This window comes from Dryobates pubescens, chromosome 3 (genome assembly GCF_014839835.1).
Source record: "Dryobates pubescens isolate bDryPub1 chromosome 3, bDryPub1.pri, whole genome shotgun sequence".
Lineage (NCBI taxonomy): Eukaryota > Metazoa > Chordata > Aves > Piciformes > Picidae > Dryobates > Dryobates pubescens.
The window spans coordinates 12,678,754-12,701,238 of record NC_071614.1 but is presented as its reverse complement, the minus strand read 5'-3'; the positions used below and the strand labels follow the sequence as shown (position 1 = coordinate 12,701,238).

The following is a 22,485-nucleotide window of genomic DNA, read 5'->3' as shown; positions in this document are numbered from 1 at the left end:
CTGAAGGAGTTGGGGCTGTTCAGTCTGGAGAAGAGAAGGCTCCCAGGTGACCTCATTGTGGCCTTCCAGGATCTGAAGGGGGCTCCAAGAAGGCTGGGGAGGGACTGCTCAGGATCTCAGGGAGTGATAGGACTAGGGGGAATGGAATGAAGCTGGAGGTAGGGAGGAAGTTCTTCACCATGAGAGTGGTGAAGCCCTGGATTGGGTTTGTCCAGGGAAGTGGTTGAGGCCCCGTCCCTGGAGGTGTTTAAGCCCAGGCTGGATGAGGCTCTGGCCAGCCTGATCTAGTGTGGGGTGTCCCTGCCCATGGCAGGGGGCTTGGAACTAGATGATCCTTGTGGTCCCTTCCAACCCTCACTGATACTATAACAACAACAACAAAAAAAATTTACCATTTTGGCCAGTTTCATCCCAGTACTTGGCTTCTCTCTTTGCTTTTCTGAAGTGCGTGATGGTCTTGCATTTCCCCTTTAAATTTGGAATAAGGGAACTTGGATTTTCTGGAGAATTCAGTCAGTTCCTACTTGCTCAGTGAAACAGTTGCCCAAAGTAATAGAATCACAGAAATGGTTTGGATTGGAAGGGACTTTAAACATCCTCTGGATCATCACATCTCCACTAGAAGCACAGAATGGCTTGGGTTGAAGGGACCTCAAACAGCCTCTGGATCATCACATCTCCACTAGAAGCACAGAAGGGCTTGGGGTTGAAGGGACCTTAAACATCACCCAGTTCCAACCCCCTTCCCTGGGCAGGGACACCTTCCACCAGCCCAGGTTGCTCACAGGCCCTGGCTTCCAACATTTCCAGGGATGAGGCATCCACAGCTTCTCTGAGCAACCTGCTCCAGTGCCTCACCACCCTCCCTGTACAAACATCTCTGCTATCCAATCTCAGCCTACCCTCCTGCAGTTTAACCCCACTGCCCCCTGAGCTGCCTTCCACACCCCTTGAGGAGGGATTGAGGTCAAATTCACTGCTTGGTTATGGCTGCTGGGAACTGGGATGGAAATGTTGCCTCTTCCTATGATCTCCTCATAGCCCTACCTTTCAGACTTGTTCAGCTCAGGTCACTGGCACAGCCTTGGCCTTACCCAGTGGAAGGCAGCTTCAGTGCTAATGAATCACAGAACTGTCAGGGTTGGAGGGGACCTCAAGGATCATTCTGTCCCACCCCCCCTGCCATGGGCAGGGACACCTCACACTACAGCAGGTTGCTCACAGCCACATCCAGCCTGGCTGCAAACACCTCCAGGCAGGAGGCTGCCACCACCTTCCTGGGCAACCTGTACCAGGCTCTCACCACTCCGCATGGAGGGGTCGGTAGAACCTCCGGCGATCATCCAGCCCAACCCCCTGCCGGAGCAGGCCGGCCTAGAGCGGGTACGGAACCCCCGGCACTTCCACACCGGCACCACCTCAGGCTGCGCCTCGGGAAGGTTTCCCCCGCGGGCGGGCTGGGGGCTGCCGCTGCGGACTCCGCACCGCAGTGTCGCTGCGCACCGGCCCCAAGCCGGCCGCCAGGAGCGCACCGCCCTGCTCCCGCAGAACCACAGAAACATTCCGGCTGGAAAAGCCTCTCAGGATCACCAAGTCCAACCACTGTCCCTGCTCCACAAGGTTCACCCCTAAACCATATCCCCAAGCACCACATCCAAACCACCTTTAAACACCTCCAGGGTTGGTGACTGCACCGCCTCCCTGGGCAGCACATTCCAGTGTCTGACCACTCTGGATGGGAAAATGTTTCCCAATACCCAGTCTAAACCTCCTCAGTCACAGCTTGAGGCCATTCCATTCCCTCTTGTTCTGTCACTTATTACCTGTGAGAAGAGACCAGCAGCAGCCTCTCCACAACCTCCTTTCAGGCAGCTGTAGACAGCAATGAGGTCTCCCCTCAGCCTCCTCTTTTCCGAACCAACCATCCCCAGCTCCCTCAGTCACTCTCCGTAAGATTTATTCTCCAGGCCCTTCACAGCTTCCTTGCCCTCCTCCAGCACTCGCTCCAGCACTCGCTCCACGTCCTTTTTCCGTCGCGTTTCGTCCACAGCCGCCGCGGGGTGCCCGGGGCCAAGGCGAGCTGGCTGAAGCAGCTCTGCGGGCGAGCAGGAGGCGGGCGAGCAGGAGGCGGGCGAGCAGGAGGCGGGCGAGCAGGCGGGCGAGCAGCCCGGCCGGCAGCACCGGCGGCAGCCAGCCGGGACTGAGAGGAAGCCGGGGAAGGCGGAACAGCCCCGGCCCTGCCCCCTGCCTGCGCGGCCGGGGCGGAGCTGTCAGCTGGGAGCCGCCGCTTTCTCCCCTGACGGCTCGGCTCGGCTCGGCTCAGCCCAGCCCAGCCCAGCCCGGCCCAGCCCAGCCCAGCCCAGCCCGGCCCAGCCCAGCCCAGCCCAGCCCGGCCCGGCCCAGCCCAGCCCGGCCCGGCCCGGCCCGGCCCGGCCGTCAGCCACCCCGCAGCCGCCGCTGCGCTCCCTGCGCCCTTAAGGCTGTGCCGGCGCCGCCTGACGTCGCGGGCAGTGTAAACAGGAAGCGGCCGGCAGGGGCTGGGCCGAGCCGGGCTCGCTGGCCATCGTCGGCGCCGGGGGGCTTGCGCTGGCAGCCGCCGCCATGAGCCGCGAACCGCCGGCGGGGGAGGAGGAGGCGGCGGCAGGAGGCGAAGGCAGAGCGGCAGGCGGCGAAGGCAGAGCGGCAGGCGGGGACGGCGGCTGCTACCTGGCGCTGTGCGCCCGGCCGGTGCACTTCGAGAAGGCCAACCCCGTCAACTGCGTCTTCTTCGACGAGGCCAACAAGCAGGTGGGCACCGCGCCGGGCAGGCTGCCGGAGATGCCTGCCTGCCGGAGCGTCGCCTCCGGGGCTCGGCCCGCTCCCTGCCCCGGGGCTCGGCCCGCTCCCTGCCCCGGGGCTCGGCCCGCTCCCTGCCCCGGGGCTCGGCCCGCTCCCTGCCCCGGGGCTCGGCCCGCTCCCTGCCCCGGGGCTCGGCCCGCTCCCTGCCCCGGGGCTCGGCCCGCTCCCTGCCCCGGGGCTCGGCCCGCTCCCTGCCCCGGGGCTGTGCGTGGGGGATCTGTGGGTGCCCTGGCGGCCGTGTGGGAAGGGCTGGCGGGGCCTGGGCACCTCGCCGGGGCTCTGCAGCCTGGGGTCGCACCTTCGGGCCTGTTGCCTCAGCCCTGCTCGCTGCTGCTCTGTTGCTCTCCTGGAAAAGCTCCGATGCCGGGGTTTGATCTCATGGAATCGTAGAACTGTTTCAGTTGGAAAAGCCTTCGGAGATCGTCGAGTCCAGCCACCAGCCTGTGATTGCCCTGCCCACTAAACCCTGGCCCCAGGTGCCATGGCCGCAGCCCTCTGGAACACCTCCAGGGATGGGGACTCCACCACCTCCCTGGGCAGCCTCTGCCAAGCCCTGACCACTCCGTCAGGGAAGAAATTCCCTCCCCTTCTCCTGGCTCCTGGAGCTTCGCTTTGCTTCCCCTTGTGTGGAGCCACTGTGGTGCACGGTCTTGCTGCTGGGTGCCTGGCTCAGGACCTGTCACCTTCCAAGAGATGGTGGAATGTTTCTTCTCTCAAGTGCATCAGCATAGGTTTATCAAGTTGACCAGCCTTTACGCTCCCTGCTGTATGGTCCTTCCAGGATAGTGCAGTCAGCACTTTCTCTTGCTAGTCCGAATGAACCAACAGTACTGAGAGGTCACTTTTAGCTTCATTTATCTGACCTTTCCTCCTTTTCAAATTCACAGAATCACAGAATGGGCTGGGTTGGAAGGGACCTCAAAGATCATCCAGTTCCAACCCCCTGCCATGGGCTCCCACCAGCCCAGCTTGCTCAAGGCCTCATCCGGCCTGGCCTTGAGCACCTCCAGGCAGGAGGCAGCCACAGCCTTCCTGGGCAACCTGTGCCAGAGTCTCACCACCCTCACTGTGAAGACTTTCTTCCTCATCTCCAGTCTCAATCTCCCTTCTCCCAGCTCAAAGCCATTGCCCTTTGTCCTGTCACTACAAGCCCTTGTCAAAAGTCCCTCCCCAGCTCTCATGTAGGCTCCCTTTCTAAAGTTCAGTATGTTCTTAAACATTAATATTTGCAGTTTTCCTGGTGGCTCAGACTTTCCAACTCTTTGGCTTCAGTTCTTTATTACCAGCTGCTGAGAGTTCAAGTCAGTGTAGGTAAAAGGTCCCCAGCTTGTCATGAGGCTCATGTGGATGGAGAGGGGGATGAATCCTGCTGCAGCCATCCCATGACTGTGGTGTTCACAGAACTGAAACACCCAAGCTCTCTTCCCCATAGAAGTGTCATGGTTTGCCATCACCACTGGTGTGCTTGGAGCAGGGGGGGGAAGTATTCCTGGGGAGTGCTTCTTGCTGTTGCACTGTTCAGGGTTACTGATGTCCTTTCTCTTCACAAACCATCATCCTTGACTGGCATTTGGAGGGCCAGCTGGAAAAGGGCTGCTCAAAGGTGCCTGGCAGGAGCCCCTGCAACAGCCTGGGTGTGACTGAGCTGCACACTGAGAGCTCACTTCAAAGCAGCTTGTTTGCAGCTGTAAATCTAATTCTCCACTTTGCCTTGCTGCTCTAAAATGATTTAGTTTCCAGTGTGCCTCTAAATCCCTTGCAGTCAGGCTTTCAGTGACAGTCTCCCCACAGGAATGGCCTTTGGGGAGACCTGCCCTTGATGGCTTCTTGCCTCACAAACACTGAGAGTGTTGCCTGCATTTTCTCTCCACCCCAATGCAAAGACTGAGTACTTGTCATCCCTGCTGGCTCCTCTACAACTGAATCTGCCTACTGCCCTAAGAGACAGTAGAAAATGCTCCTCTGAAGACACTGGCAGCAAAAGGAGGGCTGAGGAGAGTTGGATGCAGGGGGAAACTGTGACTAAAAATGGGGGGAAAGCTGAGCTACTGAACACCTTCTTCTCCTGTCTTTAACACTCAGATCAGTTGTCTGAGCACCCAGCCCCCCTGAGCTGGATGGCAGCAGTGGGGAGCAGAATGAAGCCCCCATACTCCAAGAGGAGATGGTCACTGAGCTGCTGGTTAGGCCACACCTTGAGTCCTGTGTCCAGTTCTGGGCCCCTCAGGTTAGGAAAGATGTTGAGATGCTGGAAGTTGTCCAGAGAAGGGCAAGAAAGCTGGGGAGGGGTCTGGAGCACAGCCCTGTGAGGAGAGGCTGAGGGAGCTGGGGTTGCTTAGCCTGCGGAAGAGGAGGCTCAGGGGAGACCTTCTTGCTCTCTCCAACTCCCTGAAGGGAGGTTGTAGCCAGATGGGGCTTGGTCTCTTCTCCCAGGCAAGCAGCACCAGAACAAGAGGACACAGTCTCAGGCTGTGCCAGGGGAGGTTTAGGCTTAATGTTGGGAAGAAGTTCTTCCCAGCAAGAGATATTGGCCCTTGGGATGTGCTGCCCAGGGAGGTGGTGGAGTCCCCATCCCTGGAGGTGTTTAGGAAGAGCCTGGCTGAGGCACTTGGTGCCATGGTTTGGTTGATCAGATGGTGCTGGGTGATAGGTTGGACTCCATGGTCTCCAAGGCCTTTTCCAACCTGGTTAATTCTGTATTCTGCTGCACCACTGAGACACACACAGGTCTCTGGGCTGGGTGGCAGACACCTGAGGGTACTGAGAGCTGGTAGAGGTGCTCACCAAGACACTTGCCATCAGTTGCCAGCAGGCCTGGCTGACTGGCCAGGGCCCAGCTCAGTGGAGATTGGCAAATAGAATGTGACCCCATCTGCAAGGAGGGCCAGGAGGAGGATCTGGGGAACTACAGCCCTGCCAGTAACCTTGGTGCCAGGGAAGGTGATGGAGAAGGTCATTCTGAGTGCCATCATGTGACACATGCAGGACAACCAGGAGACCAGGCCCAGTCATGATGGGCTCAGAGAGGGCAGGTCCTGCTTGGCTAACTGATCTCCCTCTGTGAGCAGAGTCTCTCAGGCCCTGCTTGGCTAACTGATCTCCCTCTGTGAGCAGGAGTCTCTCAGGTCCTGCTTGGCTAACTGATCTCCCTCTGTGAGCAGGAGTCTCACAGGCCCTGCTTGGCTAACTGATCTCCCTCTGTGAGCAGGAGTCTCTCAGGTCCTGCTTGGCTAACTGATCTCCCTCTGTGAGCAGAGTCTCTCAGGCCCTGCTTGGCTAACTGATCTCCCTCTGTGAGCAGGAGTCTCTCAGGCCCTGCTTGGCTAACTGATCTCCCTCTGTGAGCAGAGTCTCTCAGGCCCTGCTTGGCTAACTGATCTCCCTCTGTGAGCAGGAGTCTCTCAGGCCCTGCTTGGCTAACTGATCTCCCTCTATGAGCAGGAGTCTCACAGGCCCTGCTTGGCTAACTGATCTCCCTCTGTGAGCAGGAGTCTCTCAGGCCCTGCTTGGCTAACTGATCTCCCTCTGTGAGCAGGAGTCTCACAGGTCCTGCTTGGCTAACTGATCTCCCTCTGTGAGCAGAGTCTCACAGGCCCTGCTTGGCTAACTGATCTCCCTCTGTGAGCAGGAGTCTCACAGGTCCTGCTTGGCTAACTGATCTCCCTCTGTGAGCAGAGTCTCACAGGCCCTGCTTGGCTAACTGATCTCCCTCTGTGAGCAGAGTCTCACAGGTCCTGCTTGGCTAACTGATCTCCCTCTGTGAGCAGGAGTCTCACAGGTCCTGCTTGGCTAACTGATCTCCCTCTGTGAGCAGGAGTCTCTCAGGCCCTGCTTGGCTAACTGATCTCCCTCTGTGAGCAGGAGTCTCACAGGTCCTGCTTGGCTAACTGATCTCCCTCTGTGAGCAGGAGTCTCTCAGGCCCTGCTTGGCTAACTGATCTCCCTCTGTGAGCAGGAGTCTCACAGGCCCTGCTTGGCTAACTGATCTCCCTCTGAGCAGGAGTCTCACAGATCCTGCTTGGCTAACTGATCTCCCTCTGTGAGCAGAGTCTCTCAGGCCCTGCTTGGCTAACTGATCTCCCTCTGTGAGCAGGAGTCTCTCAGGCCCTGCTTGGCTAACTGATCTCCCTCTATGAGCAGGAGTCTCACAGGCCCTGCTTGGCTAACTGATCTCCCTCTGTGAGCAGGAGTCTCACAGGCCCTGCTTGGCTAACTGATCTCCCTCTGAGCAGGAGTCTCACAGATCCTGCTTGGCTAACTGATCTCCCTCTGAGCAGGAGTCTCACAGGCCCTGCTTGGCTAACTGATCTCCCTCTGTGAGCAGAGTCTCACAGGCCCTGCTTGGCTAACTGATCTCCCTCTGAGCAGGAGTCTCACAGATCCTGCTTGGCTAACTGATCTCCCTCTGTGAGCAGAGTCTCTCAGGCCCTGCTTGGCTAACTGATCTCCCTCTATGAGCAGGAGTCTCACAGGCCCTGCTTGGCTAACTGATCTCCCTCTGTGAGCAGAGTCTCTCAGGCCCTGCTTGGCTAACTGATCTCCCTCTGTGAGCAGGAGTCTCACAGGTCCTGCTTGGCTAACTGATCTCCCTCTGTGAGCAGGGGTCTCTCAGGCCCTGCTTGGCTAACTGATCTCCCTCTGTGAGCAGGAGTCTCACAGATTCTGCTTGGCTAACTGATCTCCCTCTGTGAGCAGAGTCTCACAGGCCCTGCTTGGCTAACTGATCTCCCTCTGTGAGCAGAGTCTCTCAGGCCCTGCTTGGCTAACTGATCTCCCTCTGTGAGCAGGAGTCTCTCAGGTCCTGCTTGGCTAACTGATCTCCCTCTGTGAGCAGGAGTCTCACAGGCCCTGCTTGGCTAACTGATCTCCCTCTGTGAGCAGAGTCTCTCAGGCCCTGCTTGGCTAACTGATCTCCCTCTGTGAGCAGAGTCTCTCAGGCCCTGCTTGGCTAACTGATCTCCCTCTGTGAGCAGGAGTCTCACAGATTCTGCTTGGCTAACTGATCTCCCTCTGTGAGCAGAGTCTCTCAGGCCCTGCTTGGCTAACTGATCTCCCTCTGTGAGCAGAGTCTCACAGGCCCTGCTTGGCTAACTGATCTCCCTCTGTGAGCAGAGTCTCTCAGGCCCTGCTTGGCTAACTGATCTCCCTCTGTGAGCAGGAGTCTCTCAGGTCCTGCTTGGCTAACTGATCTCCCTCTGTGAGCAGGAGTCTCACAGGCCCTGCTTGGCTAACTGATCTCCCTCTGTGAGCAGAGTCTCTCAGGCCCTGCTTGGCTAACTGATCTCCCTCTGTGAGCAGGAGTCTCTCAGGCCCTGCTTGGCTAACTGATCTCCCTCTGTGAGCAGGAGTCTCACAGATTCTGCTTGGCTAACTGATCTCCCTCTGTGAGCAGAGTCTCTCAGGCCCTGCTTGGCTAACTGATCTCCCTCTGTGAGCAGAGTCTCTCAGGCCCTGCTTGGCTAACTGATCTCCCTCTGTGAGCAGGAGTCTCTCAGGCCCTGCTTGGCTAACTGATCTCCCTCTGTGAGCAGGAGTCTCACAGATTCTGCTTGGCTAACTGATCTCCCTCTGTGAGCAGAGTCTCTCAGGCCCTGCTTGGCTAACTGATCTCCCTCTGTGAGCAGAGTCTCTCAGGCCCTGCTTGGCTAACTGATCTCCCTCTGTGAGCAGAGTCTCTCAGGCCCTGCTTGGCTAACTGATCTCCCTCTGTGAGCAGGAGTCTCTCAGGCCCTGCTTGGCTAACTGATCTCCCTCTGTGAGCAGGAGTCTCTCAGGCCCTGCTTGGCTAACTGATCTCCCTCTGTGAGCAGGAGTCTCTCAGGCCCTGCTTGGCTAACTGATCTCCCTCTGTGAGCAGGAGTCTCTCAGGTCCTGCTTGGCTAACTGATCTCCCTCTGTGAGCAGGAGTCTCTCAGGCCCTGCTTGGCTAACTGATCTCCCTCTGTGAGCAGGAGTCTCACAGATCCTGCTTGGCTAACTGATCTCCCTCTGTGAGCAGGAGTCTCTCAGGCCCTGCTTGGCTAACTGATCTCCCTCTGTGAGCAGGAGTCTCTCAGGCCCTGCTTGGCTAACTGATCTCCCTCTGTGAGCAGGTGTCTGACAGAGTGAGTGAGGGGAGGGCTGTGGAGGTGTATACCTGGGCTTCAGTAAAGCCTTTGACAGCATTTCCTACAGCATCCTCCTGGGGAAGCTGCCTGCTCCTGGCTTGCATGGGTGGACCCTTGACAAGCTACAGAGCAAGAGGAAAAGGCTTCAAATTGTGCCAGGGGAGGTTTAGGTTGGACATTAGGAGGAATCTCTCCACTGAAAGGGTTGCCAAGCCCAGGCCACAGAGAGGTGGAGGAATCATCATCCCTGGAGGTGTTTAACTGACAGAGAGATGTGGTGCTGGGGGACCTGGTTTAGTGGTGACCTGGCAGTGCTGGGCTGACAGTTGGACTTGGGATGATCTGGAAGGTCTCTTCCAAGCACAAAAGCTTCTCTGATTGTGTGCAGTTGTGCTGAAGGATTTCTTTAAGCCCTTGGTGCAGTTCAGCTGACCCTTGTTAGGCACACCCAGAGCTGCAGGCTGCCACTGAGCTCTCACTGCCTGCTCACATGTTCTGGCCAGGGCAAGCTTCTGGCTCAGGGAGTTGCAGCAGCTCTTCCCAGTCCTGCAGCTGATTGCCTTTTTGTTTGAGTCAGTGCCCAGCTGTCTGAGACCCTTTTGGTACCTGACTCAGGAAAATAGCAATGTTGACAAGAGGAAAGGAAAACCAAAGAGAGAGAAGGAAGCTCAGCCAGACTCTCATCCTGTGAAGTGGTGCAGTAGCCCAGGACATGCCTGCAAGGCTGTCACAGGCTCATGACAGCTTCATGAGGAGCTCCAGAGGAAAGAGCTGCTTGTTTAGGGAACCTCAGTGTGACTCACACGATGTTGGAAGGGGCCTCTGAAGATCACCTTGTCCAACTCCCCTGCCTTTAGGTTCACCTAAGGCAGGGCACACAGGAACATGTCCAGGTGGGCCTTGAAAGTCTCAAGAGATGCAGACTCCATCTGGGCAGCCTGCCACCCTCAGAGAAGTTCCTCCTCATGTTTAGATGGAACTCCCCATGGTCAAGTTCATGATTACTACCTCTTGTCCTGCCACTGGGCACCTCTGAGGAGAGTCTGGCCTCATCCTCATCTTCCTGACCCCCCACCCCTCAGATCTTTGTAACATGGATCAGATCTCCCTCAGTCTCCTTCAGGCTAACCACCCCCAGCTCTCAGCCTCTCCTCCCATGAGAGCTGTTCCAGTGCCCTCAGCATCTCAGTGGCCCTGTGCTGGACTCTTTCCAGTAGCTCTTTGGCCTTCCTGAGCTGAGGAGTCTAAAACTGGAACCAGCACTCCAGGTGAGGCCTCACCAGGGCAGATTAGAGGGACAGGAGAACCTCTCTTGACCTGCTGGTCACACTCCTCTTGATGCACCCCAGGCTGCCTTTGGCTTTCTTGGCCACAAGGGCACATTGCTGGCTCATGGTCATCCTTCTGTCCACCAGGACTCCCAGGTCCTTTTCCCCAGAGCTGCTCTCCAGCAGCTCAGCCCCCAGCCTGTGCTGCTCCCTGGGGTTGCTCTTCCCCAGGTGCAGGACTGTACCCTTGCCCTTTGGATTTCTGCTGAGCTGTCAGATCTGAGTAGGAGCAGACCTTTTGTGTGGTCTCTCAGGTGAAGGTGTGGCTTGGAGAGAGGGAAGCTCCTTCAGGTGATGGTTTTGAGTAAGCTACAAACGTGTTGAAACCTCTTTTGCAGGTGTTTGCAGTTCGGTCAGGTGGAGCTACAGGAGTTGTGGTTAAGGGGCTGGAGGACAGAAATCCCATCTCCTTCAGGTAAGGCACACCTCTGGTTGGTTTTCTGGGACAGAATTCAGCAAGCTCTAAAGCTGCAGCCTCACAGACTGCATCAGTTTGGAAGGGAGCCTCAAAGAGCATCTTGTCCAACCCCCTCTGCAGGCAGCAGGGACAGCTCCCAGCTGGAGCAGGCTGCCCAGGGCCACAGCAAGTCTGAATGTCTCCAGGGATGAGGCCTCAACCACCTCCCTGAGCTTAAGAGGGCAAGGCCTGAAACCCATCAGCTTGCCTTTATCTGGCAAGAGGTTCACCACAGGCTCAAGCTTCACCTGAAGGCTCCAGAGGTAACCTTGAAGGAATAAAGCAGTGCATTGCCTTATTAAGCAGAGCCTGGACACCTAACTTTCCCCCTCTGAATGAGAACACATCTAGGTGAGGCCTCACCTGCCTTCCTGCATCTATTTCAGAGCAGCACTACAAGATCTGGGCCCCCTCAGGTGCCCCCAGCAGGAGCAGTCAGCTCCCTGGGGCCTCTGCTTAGTTGCTTTGGTGTAAGCTGCTCCAGGCACTGAGCCAGGCACCCTTGGCCAGCCAGCCCAGCAGGGGCACCCAGCTCACCACTCACCTTCACTTGCACTGATGATGATGTCAGGTTGAAAGACAATCCAAGAGGAAGAATCTAAAGGTTAAAGTTGTAACAGCCACAGGAAGGCTGACTCCAAACTCTTGCTCCTACATTCCCTTCAGGGTCTGAAGCAGGCCCCAGAGCCATACTTCCATTCACAGCCTGGAGCCACAGTCCTGGCAGTTTCTCTTCAGTTTCATGCTGTACCTGCCCAGGAGTTCCCTACCTGCATCTCAAGTGGCCAAGCCCTGGGGGAGGGGTACTGCAGGAGAGCAGAGCCCCACACTCACAGCTCTCCCACAGCATTTCTGTTGCTTGTGGAACTCTGACTGTTTCCTCTTGAAGGCAGCATGCATCATCACCTAAAGCTGGGCTTAACAGGGCAAGGCCAAGCCAGCTCCTTCCATGCCTGGCACACAGGAGGAGGCTTCCTTGCCCTTGCAGAGTGTTTAAAGGATACAGAGTTTGCATGGAACAGGAGACTGACTGGTGACAGAGGCTGGGCCTGCAGAGAGAGGAGCAGGTGAGGAACAGCAGCACCCAAGCAGCTCTCCCACACCAACAGCACAAAGCAGCAGCAGCACACAACAAAAAGGCAGGGCTGGAGTGGAAGGTGGCTAGCAGTCACAGAAGGCACCTCCAAAGCTCAGCCACTCTGACCTCCCCACAGCCAGCAGGGACATCCTCCACTGGATCAGGTTGCCCAGAGCCCTGTCCAGCCTCACCTTGAATGTCTCCAGGGATGAGGCCTCAACCACCTCCCTGGGCAACCTCTTCCAGTGTTCCACTAGCCTCATGGTGCAGAACTTGTTCCTGATATCCAATCTAAATCTGCTCTTCTCCATCCTAAAGCCATTGTCCCTGGTCCTGTCCCTGCAGGCCTTTGCAAACAGGCTCTCTCCATCCCTCTTGTAGCCCCCTTCAGGTACTGGCAGGCTGCTGTCAAGGCCTCCCTAGGGTTCTGCAGCAGACAGGCACAAGGAGAGACCCTTTGTGTAAGCCAGAGCATCTCCAAAGGGAAGCTGATGCTGGGGGGAGGCAAACACTCTGCAAAACAGCAGTGAGAGCCTGGGGTTTCAGCCTGCAGAAGGATTCCCTCCCCAGGACTCCAGCTCCAAACACACTGCCCCTGTCTGTAAGGCAGCACTTCAGTTCCTTCAGAAGCAAGACTGCTTTGGTCTTCCTGGCCCTAGCTTGGGTTTCATGCACCCTCCACCCACAGAGTCATGGAGTCACAGAGTGGTTTGGGTTAGAAGGGATCATCCAGTGTTCCAGCAGCCTCCTGGTGCAGAACTTGTTCCTCACATCCAATCTCAGTCTGCTCTGCTCTGGTTTGAAGCCATTGCCCCTGCTCCTGTCCCTGCAGGCCTTTGCCAACAGTCCCTCTGCAGCTTCATGTAGCCCACTTCAGGTACTGGAAGGCTGCTCTAAGGTCTGAGGAAAGGGCCTCAGGTTGTAAGTTGTTTCAGATATTTATGTTGAGCATTAGGAACAGTTTCTTCATTGGAAGAGTGAGGAAGCTTTGGCAGAGGCTGCCCAGGGCAGTGGTTAAATCACTGTCCCTGGGACTGCTCCAAACCCATGGAGGTGTGGTGCTGAGGGCTTTGGCAGTGCTGGGTTAATGGTTGGACTTGATGGTCTTGGAGGTTGTTTCAAGTCTTAATGATTCTGTGGTCCTGTGGCAGATGTGTTCAGGCCTTCTGAAGAGTGAACCCCAGTCTGAAACCTGAACTCCCTACTTGTCAGGCCTCACTCAGGAGCTGTAGTTCAAAGCATTTGCCCAACACTTTTGCCTCTGCAGTTATCCTTCTGAGGGTGCATTACAGAGCTCTGGAAGGAGCTGCTGTAGATGTAATTGCCTGATCTTCTGCTTTTTCTTATTCTGTATAGGATGGAAGACAAAGGAGAAGTGAAGTGCATCAAGTTTTCCTTGGGGAACAAGATTCTGGCTGTGCAGAGAACTTTGAAGAGTGTGGTAAGAAACCTGCACCCTGCAGATGGGGAACTCCTTCCAGCACCAGAGGAGAAGGCTCTGAGACAAATGTTTGAGAGGGCTGGTGGCTCACAACAGATGGAGAGAAGACTTCTCTGCCATCCTGAGGGGCAGACAGGCAGTGCTGCTGTCTTAGCAGTGCTGTCACTTAAGTACAGTGAGGGGGAGCCAACTCCTAAAACCAAGTGCTGAGTCCTGCACTTGGCTCACAACAACCCCAGGAGTGCTCCAGGCTGGGGGCAGAGTGGCTGCAAACTGCCCAGCAGAGAAGGCCCTGGGGGTGCTGGTTGGCAGCAGCTGAAGAGGAGCCAGGGGGTGCCCAGGTGGGCAAGAAGGCCACCAGCAGCCTGGCCTGGAGCAGCAATGGTGTGGGCAGCAGGAGCAGGGCAGGGATTGTCCTCCTGTGCTGGGCACTGGGGAGGCCACAGCTTGAGTGCTGGGTTCAGCTTTGGGCCTCTCACTCCCAGAAGGACATTGAGAGGCTGGAGCAGGTCCAGAGAAGGGCAACCAAGCTGGGGAAGGGTCTGGAGAAGAGGGCTGGGGAGGAGCAGCTGAGGGAGCTGGGGGTGTTGAGTGTGGAGAAGAGGAGGCTGAGGGAGACCTCCTTGCTCTCTGCAGCTCCCTGAGAGGAGGCTGCAGTGAGGTGGGGGTTGGGCTCTGCTCCCTAGTCTCAGGTGCTAGAAGGAGAGGAAATGGCCTGGGATTGTGCCTGGGGAGGCTTAGGTTGGAGAGGAGGCAAAATGTCTTTGCTGCCAGAGTGGTCAGGGCTTGGCAGAGGCTGCCCAGGGAGGTGGTGGAGTCCCCATCCCTGGAGGTGTTCCAGAGAGCTGTGGCCATGGCACTTGGGGCCAGGGTTTGGTGGCCATGGTGGGGCTGGGTTGCTGGTTGGACTGGGTGATCCTGGAGAGCTTTTCCAACCAACTGTGATGCCACAAAGAATTCCCTGGCAGGGCTGAAGGATTGTGGGAGAGTCAATTTTTCTTCTCTGTATCTCACCCAAAAGAATTTGTGAAGCTGAAATCTCTTCCCTTGTACCTGTGCTGCCTCTTGCCTGGGCCTCACCACTGCCAATTCTCTTCTTGGGTGTTTCTTGCAGGACTTTTTGAACTTTATTCCAGACAGCCCTCAGCTGGAATACACACAGGAGTGCAAGGTAAGAACCTCCCTCTCAGCTTGGCTCTGCAGAGGAACTCTCAGGTTAGGTATCCTGGTGGCCTCTGCTCTCCAAGCAGAGGTGGAGATACCTCCTGAGTGCTGACCTGCAGTCAGTGAGCTCTGCAGTCACTGCCACCTCTCTGAGCTGAGGTCAGTGAGCAGCTCCTCACTGTGCCACAACCTCCTGGGCCAGGCACTTGAATTCTCCCTAGAAAGGAGTGGAAAGGCTGTGGAGGAAACAAGTGTCAGGGTTTGGGAGGGAGAAGGCACAGAGCCTGGCCAGGAACTGTGCTGATGTTGGATCTGCTGCTGTGGAGGCTGCACCTAATGCCACTGGGCAGTGATGCTGAGCTGCTGCTGCTTTGGAGGCTGTGGTTGGTTTCTGGTGCTCATTTGAGCAGGAACAATCAGGTAAAGGTCAGAAACTTCAGATCATGTGAAGAGCAGAAACTTCAAGGATCACAGAATCACCAAGGCTGGAAGAGACCTCAAAGGTCATCAAGTCCAACCTGTCACCACAGACCTCATGACTAAACCATGGCACCAAGTGCCACATCCAATCCCCTCTTGAACACCTCCAGGGATGGGGACTCCACCACCTCCCTGGGCAGCACATCCCAATGGCCAACAACTCTCTCAGGGAAGAACTTTCTCCTCACCTCGAGTCTAAACCTCCCCTGGCACAGCTTGAGACTGTGTCCTCTTGTTCTGATGCTGGTTGCTAGAGGGAAGAGACCAACCCCCACCTGGCTACAACCTCCCTTCAGGGAGTTGGAGAGAGCAAGAAGGTCTCCCCTGAGCCTCCTCTTCTCCAGGCTAAGCAACCCCAGCTCCCTCAGCCTCTCCTCACAGGGCTGTGCTCCAGACCCCTCCCCAGCCTTGTTGCCCTTCTCTGGACACCTTCAAGTCTCTCAATGTCCTTCTTAAACTGAGGGGCCCAGAACTGGACACAGGACTCAAGGTGTGGCCTCAGCAGTGCTGAGCACAGAGCACAATGACTTCCCTGCTCCTGCTGGCCACACTTCCTGATGCAGGCCAGGATGCCATTGGCCTTCTTGGCCCCCTGGGCACACTGCTGGCTCCTCTTCAGCTGCTCTCAATTAGCACCACCAGGTCCCTCTCTGGGAGCTCTCCAGCCACTCTGCCCCCAGCCCGTAGCTCTGCCTGGGGTTGTTGTGACCAAAGTGCAGCACCTGGCACTTGGACTTGTTAAATGCCATCCTGTTGGCCTCTGCCCATCTGTGCAGCCTGGCAAGGTCCCTCTGCAGAGCTCTCCTACCCTCCAGCAGATCAACTCCTGCCCCCAGCTTGGTGCCATCTGCAAATTTACTGATGATGGACTCAATGCCCTCATCCAGATCATCAATGAAGATGTTAAAGAGCACAGGGCCCAGCACTGATCCCTGGGGCACACCACTGGTGCCTGGCTGCCAGCTGGCTGTGGCACCATTCACCACCACTCTCTGGGCTCAGCCTCCAGCCAGTTCCTAACCCAGCTCAGAGAGCTGCTGTCCAAGCCAGGGGCTGACAGCTTGGCCTGGGGTTTGCTGTGGGGGATGGTGGCAAAGGTGCTGGTGCCACTGTTTGGTACTTCCCAGCTTTTACCTAAGGTAATAAGAGTGGTGAAGGAAGCACCTGATTTGCACAGAGCCCTGTGTTCCTCTGGGCTTTAAAGCTGGAGCACCCTCAGGTTTGTTATTTGGGGTCATGCTGAGTGGAGCACTGTAGCTGAGTGTTCAGGGTGCTGAGGGACTCACAGCAGGTTAGCTCAGCTTAGTTCTGCATTTCTGTCCACAGAAGGAGCTCTCTTTTCATGTCAGGAATCAGTAATGGTTTGTTAGTCCACAGACAGCTGAAGATGAGCCAGGGGGTGCCCAGGTGGGCAAGAAGGCCACCAGCAGCCTGGCCTGGAGCAGCAGTGGTGTGAGCAGCAGGAGCAGGGCAGGGATTGTGCTGCTGTGCTGAGCACTGGGGAGGCCACAGCTTGAGTGCTAGGTTCAGCTTTGGGCCTCTCACTCCAAGACTCTGAGGGGCTGGAGCAGGTCCAGAGAAGGGTTGGGCAAGGGTCAGTGTGGTGAGGAGCAGCTGAGGGAGTTGGGGGGTTTAATCTGGAGAAGAGGAGGCTGAGGGGAGACCTCATTGCTCTCTACAGCTCCTTGAAAGGGGGTTGGACCCAGGTTGGTCTCTTCTCCCAGGCAAAGAGTGACAGGGCAAAGGGAAATGGCCTCAAGTTGCACCAGGAGAGGTTTAGCTTGGATATTAGACAAATTTCTGTGCTGCCAGAGTGGTCAGGGGTTGGAATGTGCTGCCCAGGGAGGTGGTGGAGTCCCCATCCCTGGAGGTATTTAAACCCCATGTAGCTGTGGTGCTGAGGGCTGTGCTTTAGTGGTGACCTGGCAGGGCTGGGTTAGCAGCTGGACTTGGTGACCTTAAAGATCTTTTCCTGCATAAACCATTCTGTGATTCTAACCAGAACTTGGTTGCATTTAGGGAGAAAGTAAAAGCTGAAGGTGTGCTAGAGCTGCAAACCCTGCAGGCTGCCAGTGCAGGCCAGGCAGCAGCTCTGCTCCTACCCAGCTGCTGAAGGCCTCACTACAGCAGCTGCTGCAGGCAGAGTGTCTGCCTGGCAAAGAGCATGGACTGCAGTGGCTGCAACAGCTACACTGCCTTTGGGCTGGCGTGCTTCATTTAGTGCTGTGAGCTTGCCTGATGAGCTGACCTTTCCCAGTGACAGAGTGTCTGTTTGTCTGCTTGTTTGTTAAAAGACCAAGAATGCCAACATCCTGGGCTTCTGCTGGACAAGCTCGACAGAAATCGTCTTCATCACAGACCAGGGCATGGAGTTCTACCAGGTAACACCAGCAGCCCCTCTCTGCACCTCTGCCAGCAGCTGGGGATTCCTCCCTTCCCACCCTCTCCTTGAGACAGTGCTCTGCTGAGCCAAGGCACTCTGCTGGTTTGCTTGCTAACTGTTTGGCCTTGAGAGGAATCCATCTTTTGGGCTGACAATGGCAGCCTGGGAGGCTTGGCTGAGACACCTGAAGGCCCTGCAGCCATTCAGAGACTTGGAGAGACTGAGAGCTGGGCACAGAGGAACCTAATGAGGTTCAGCAAGGACAAGTGCAGAGTCCTGCAGCTGGGGAGGAAGAATAAACTGCAGCAGCACAGGCTGGGAGGGGATCTGCTGGAGAGCAGCCCTGGGGAGAAGGACCTGGGAGTGCTGGTGGCTAACAAGCTCTGCATGGGACAGCAATGTGCCCTGGGGGCCAAGAAGGCCAATGGGGTCCTGGGGTGCATCAGAGGAGTGTGGCCAGCAGAGCCAGGGAGGTTCTCCTCCCCCTCTGCTCTGCCCTGGGGAGACTTCACCTGGAATATTGCATCCAGGTCTGGGCTCCCCAGGTCAGGAGGGACAGGGATCTGCTGGAGAGAGTCCAAGGGAGGGCTCCAAGGATGCTGCAGGGACTGCAGCACTGCCTGGGGAGGAGAGGCTGAGAGCCCTGGGGCTGTTGAGTCTGGAGAGGAGAAGACTGAGAGGAGATCTGATCAATGTCTATCAATATCTGAGGGCTGGGGGTCAGGAGGGAGGGGACAGGGACAGGCTCTGCTCACTTGTTCCCTGGGATGGGACAAGGAGCAATGGATATAAACTCCAGCACAGGAGGTTCCACCTCAACACCAGGAGAAATTTCTTGACTGGGAGGGTCCCAGAACCCTGGAACAGGCTCCCCAGAGGGGTTGTGGAGTCTCAGAGCAGGAGACCTTCCAGCCCTGTCTGGATGTGTTCCTGGCTGACCTGAGCTGGATTCTGCTCTGCCAGGGCGGGTGGAATCAATGATCTCTTTGGGTCCCTTCCAACCCCTAACATCCTGGCATCCTGTGATCTAAAGATCCTAATGTGCTTCATGTTACCAAGCACAGCTAACAAAGCCTCTGTGTTAGGGAGTACTGCACTGAGCCTTGGGAGCTGTGGATTGGTAGCTTGGCTTGTGTGGAGCTGAGGATCTGCAGCTGCTGTGAACTCCCCCTGCATGCAAACCAAACCAGCACAGGGCTGGGGCTGTGCACCCTGAAAATGCAGCAGGGAGCAGCCAGTGACAGCCCTCTGCAGTCAGCAGCTGCTTCCTGGGGGGACCTCATCCCCTGAGTCCCTCTGCTGTGTGCAGTTACCTTTCTGTGTGGCTTGGAGGAACTCCAATCAATGAATGGCCCTTTCTGACATGCATGGTGCAGGGGATGATCAGCTTCCTCCAAAGGAAGCTCCAGGCCTGGAGCTCACACATGCTGGTTTGTCTCATTAATGATAATAACTGCTGCTAAAGAGACCCACTGAAAAAGCAGCTTCAGTTCATGCTGGTTTTGGGGGGTGGGGGAGAGACCTCTAAAAGGGTTAGGAGTACCAACCCTGCCAGTGAGAGGACCAAATCAGTATGGGTGTTTTTGATGAGAAGCCCTCTAGGCCTCTTCTGTGGGACAGGCTGGGAGAGTTGGGGCTGTTCAGCCTGGAGAAGAGAAGGCTCCAGGGAGACCTCAGAGCAGCCTTCCAGAACCTGAAGGGACTCCAGGAGAGCTGGGGAGGGACTGGTGACAAAGGCTTGGAGTGCCAGGATGAGGGGGGATGGCTTCAGACTGGAAGAAGCTGGATTTAGATTGGCCATGATCACATACTAGAAAGCAATTCTTCCCCATGAGGGTGGTGAGACACTGGCACAGGTTGCCCAGGGAGGCTGTGGCTGCCCCAACCCTGCCCCAGGCCAGGCTGGATGAGGCCTTGAGCAACCTGCTGTAGTGTGAGGTGTCCCTGCCCATGGCAGGGGGGTTGGAACTGGCTGAGCCTTGAGGTCCCTTCCAACCCAAACCATTCAGTGGTTAAAATGGAGAGAATTAAGTGATATGCTTAGTTCTTAAAAGATGAAGGGAGCTGGGGATGGAGGACAGCAAAGAGACTGTCATCACTTTGTAATGAAACTCACTGAAATGAACCAGTTGTGTCCAGCTAGGGTTTGCTCCACTGTGGGCAGATACTGATAACCCAGACCTGGATGAGAGAGGACACCTGACACTGGTCAGAATCTGAGGAGAGCCTGAGGTGCATTTCCTTGGCTCCTGCAGCCTGGGGCCTTAGCTGTCATTGTCAGAGCCCTGCTTTTTAGCACTGTAAATGCTCTGACCCTCAGCTGAGAGGGAGGGAGTTGGGGTTGTTCAGTCTATAGAGGAGAAGGCTCCCAGGAGACCTTCTTGTGGCCTTCCAGGATCTGCAGGGGGCTCCAAGAAAGCTGGGGAGGGACTTTGGAGGGTGTCAGGGAGGGATAGGACTGGGGGGGATGGAGCAAAACTAGAAGTGGGGAGATTGAGATTGGATGTGAGGAAGAAGTTGTTCCCCATGAGGGTGGTGAGAGCCTGGCACAGGTTGCCCAGGGAGGTGGTGGCAGCCTCCTGCCTGGAGGTGTTTGCAGCCAGGCTGGATGTGGCTGTGAGCAACCTGCTGTAGTGTGAGGTGTCCCTGCCCATGGCAGGGGGGTTGGGACTGGCTGAGCCTTGAGGTCCCTTCCAACCCTGGCAGTTCTGTGGTTCTCAGTCAGCATCCCAAGGTCCTGGGTAGGGCTGTTTGTGCTGTTGGAATGCTGATGGTTCTGAAGTGCCAGTGTCCTGTGCTTGCAGGTGTTGCCAGAGAAGAGGAGTTTGAAGCTTCTGAAGAACCAGAGCATTAATGTCAACTGGTACATGTACTGCCCAGAGAGCTCTGTTATCCTGCTCTCCACCACTGTCCTTGGCAATGTCCTGCAGCCATTCTATTTCAAGGTAAAGGCATGCTTTCCAAACTGCTCATCCTGGGGGCTTCCTGGCTCCTGGGCCTCACACATTCTCTTGCTTCTCTTGGATTTTCTCCCAGGAGCTGCACGTGTTCAGCCTCCCTGGGGGACAGTGAGCAAAGGAGAAAGCAGAAACCCAAAGGGCTTTTGGAACTGAGGGTGGGTGTCAAGAAGAAGGGGCCAGGCTCTTTTCACTGGTGTCCTGTGGTAGGACAAGGGAAGCAAACTGGAGCCCAGGGAGTTCCACCTCAACATGAGGAAAAATATCTTTGCTGTGAGGGTGCTGGAGCCCTGGAGCTTCCCAGGAAGGTTGTGGAGTCTCCTCTGGAGACTTTCAGGCTACACTTGGTTATGTTCCTGTGTGACCTGCCCTGGGTGATCCTGCTTTAGCAGGGGGGTTGGACTGGAGGATCTCCAGAGGTCCCTTCCAATGTTCAGTCACGTTCTGTGACTCTCTGGTTCTTCTGCCCTCTTTGGAAAGGGATGTATCCAGCCACTGCTGGACACTTGGGCTCAAGGGAAGACAAAAAAATCAGTGACCCAGCATTTGACACCTGGAGTATCTTTCAAGAGATCTTGAGGTGATCTTAATCTGTCCCTCTTAACAGTTCAGGAGGGACAGGGATCTGCTGGGGAGGGTCCAGCAGAGGGCTGTGAGGGTGCTGAAGGGACTGCAGCACTGCCTGGGGAGGAGAGGCTGAGAGCCCTGGGGCTGTTCAGTCTGGAGAGGAGAAGATTGAGAGGGATCTGATCAATGGCTATCAATAGCTGAGGGCTGGGGGTCAGGAGGGAGGGGACAGGGACAGGCTCTGCTCAGCTGTACCCTGGGATAGGACAAGGAGCAATGGATGTAAGCTGCAGCACAGGAGGTTCCACCTCAACACCAGGGGAAACTTCTTGACTGTGAGGGTCCCAGAGCCCTGGAGCAGGCTGCCCAGAGAGGTTGTGGAGTCTCCTTCTCTGGAGCCTTTGCAGCCCTGTCTGGATGTGTTCCTGTGAGACCTGTGCTGGATTCTATGCTCCTGTTCTGGCAGGGGGTTGGACTGGAAGATCTCTTTGGTTCCCTTCCAACCCCTGACATGCTGTGATCCTGTGATCTTGTGATGTGCACTTACTTGGCTTTCATGTGGACATTTACACTCTGTAGCATGATAATAAGGCCCTTTCACCTGGGATGGTGATGATAACCTTCCAAATGTGAGTGGCTGACCTTGAAAAGGAAAAGGGTAGTGCTGAAGGAACAATTGTCCCAGGCAGGAGAGAGCTTTGCTCACAGTTGTTCATTTTGTGATGTTCTTCCCTGGGGCCAACATTGAGCTGGTTACTGGGAAAATGTTTCCCTTTTTGCCTTGGCAGAAGTGTGGAATGAAAAGTGGAATCTTTAGAAGGTGTCCAGAGAAGGGCCAGGAGGGTGAGCAGAGGGCTGGAGCTGCTCTGCTCTGAGGACAGCCTGAGGGAGTTGGGGTTGTGCAGGCTGGAGAGGAGAAGGCTCCCAGGAGACCTCATTGTGGCCTTCCAGGATCTGCAGGGGGCTCCAAGAAAGCTGGGGAGGGACTTTTGAGGGTGTCAGGGAGGGATAGGACTGGGGGGGATGGACCCAAGGCAGAGGAGGAGAGATTTAGATTAGACCTTAGGAAGAAGTTGTTCTCCAGGAGGATGGTGAGAGCCTGGCACAGGTTGCCCAGGGAGGTGGTGGCAGCCTCATCCCTGGAGGTGTTTGCAGCCAGGCTGTGAGCAACCTGCTGTAGTGTGAGGTGTCCCTGCCCATGGCAGGGGGGTGGAACTGGCTGATCCTCGAGGTCCCTTCCAGCCCTGACAGCTCTGTGATGCTGTGATTCAGTGAATCATGCAGTAAAATGAGTTGGGAAGAATGCAGCAGGCTTGGGATAGAGGATTAGGGAGATTTGTGTGGGGCTGTGAGGGAAGAGGTTATAAGGAATTTATTCAGGTGGCTTGGGTCAGTCTCATGTAGGGTCTGTACTGCATCCTGAAGTGATGCATCCAGCTCTAGAGTTCTCAACACAGCAAGGACCTGGACCTGGTGAAGTGGGTCCTGGTGGGGCCACAAAGATGATCAGAGGTCTGGAGAACCTTTGCTATGAGGACAGTCTGAGTGAGCTGGAGCTGTTCAGCCTGGAGAAGAGAAGGCTCCAGGGAGACCTCAGAGCAGCCTTCCAGTACCTGAGGGGCTCCAGGAGAGCTGGGGAGGGAGTTTTAACAAGGGCTGGGAGTGCCAGGAGGAGGAACAATGGC

At 56.2% G+C, this 22,485-nt stretch overlaps 1 protein-coding gene and 1 long non-coding RNA gene across 2 annotated transcripts in view; one reads left to right on the top strand and one right to left on the bottom strand.

Moving 5' to 3' along the window:
* Positions 1-2,601: 2,601 nt before the first annotated feature.
* The window catches only part of RMC1 (regulator of MON1-CCZ1), a 30,656-nt gene continuing 10,772 nt past the window's right edge, over positions 2,602-22,485 (top strand). Inside the window, exons 1-6 of the mRNA XM_054179676.1 lie at positions 2,602-2,787; positions 10,612-10,688; positions 13,165-13,249; positions 14,364-14,420; positions 17,188-17,274; positions 20,081-20,221. Of these exons, the coding sequence (XP_054035651.1) occupies positions 2,602-2,787; positions 10,612-10,688; positions 13,165-13,249; positions 14,364-14,420; positions 17,188-17,274; positions 20,081-20,221 (633 nt within the window). The remainder of the gene's footprint in view (positions 2,788-10,611; positions 10,689-13,164; positions 13,250-14,363; positions 14,421-17,187; positions 17,275-20,080; positions 20,222-22,485) is intronic.
* On the bottom strand, positions 10,922-11,783 carry LOC128899888 (uncharacterized). Its single transcript, XR_008463165.1, has 3 exons — positions 11,735-11,783; positions 11,275-11,328; positions 10,922-10,998 (listed from the first exon to the last, which is right to left on the bottom strand). It is a non-coding gene; the product is annotated as an uncharacterized LOC128899888 (long non-coding RNA).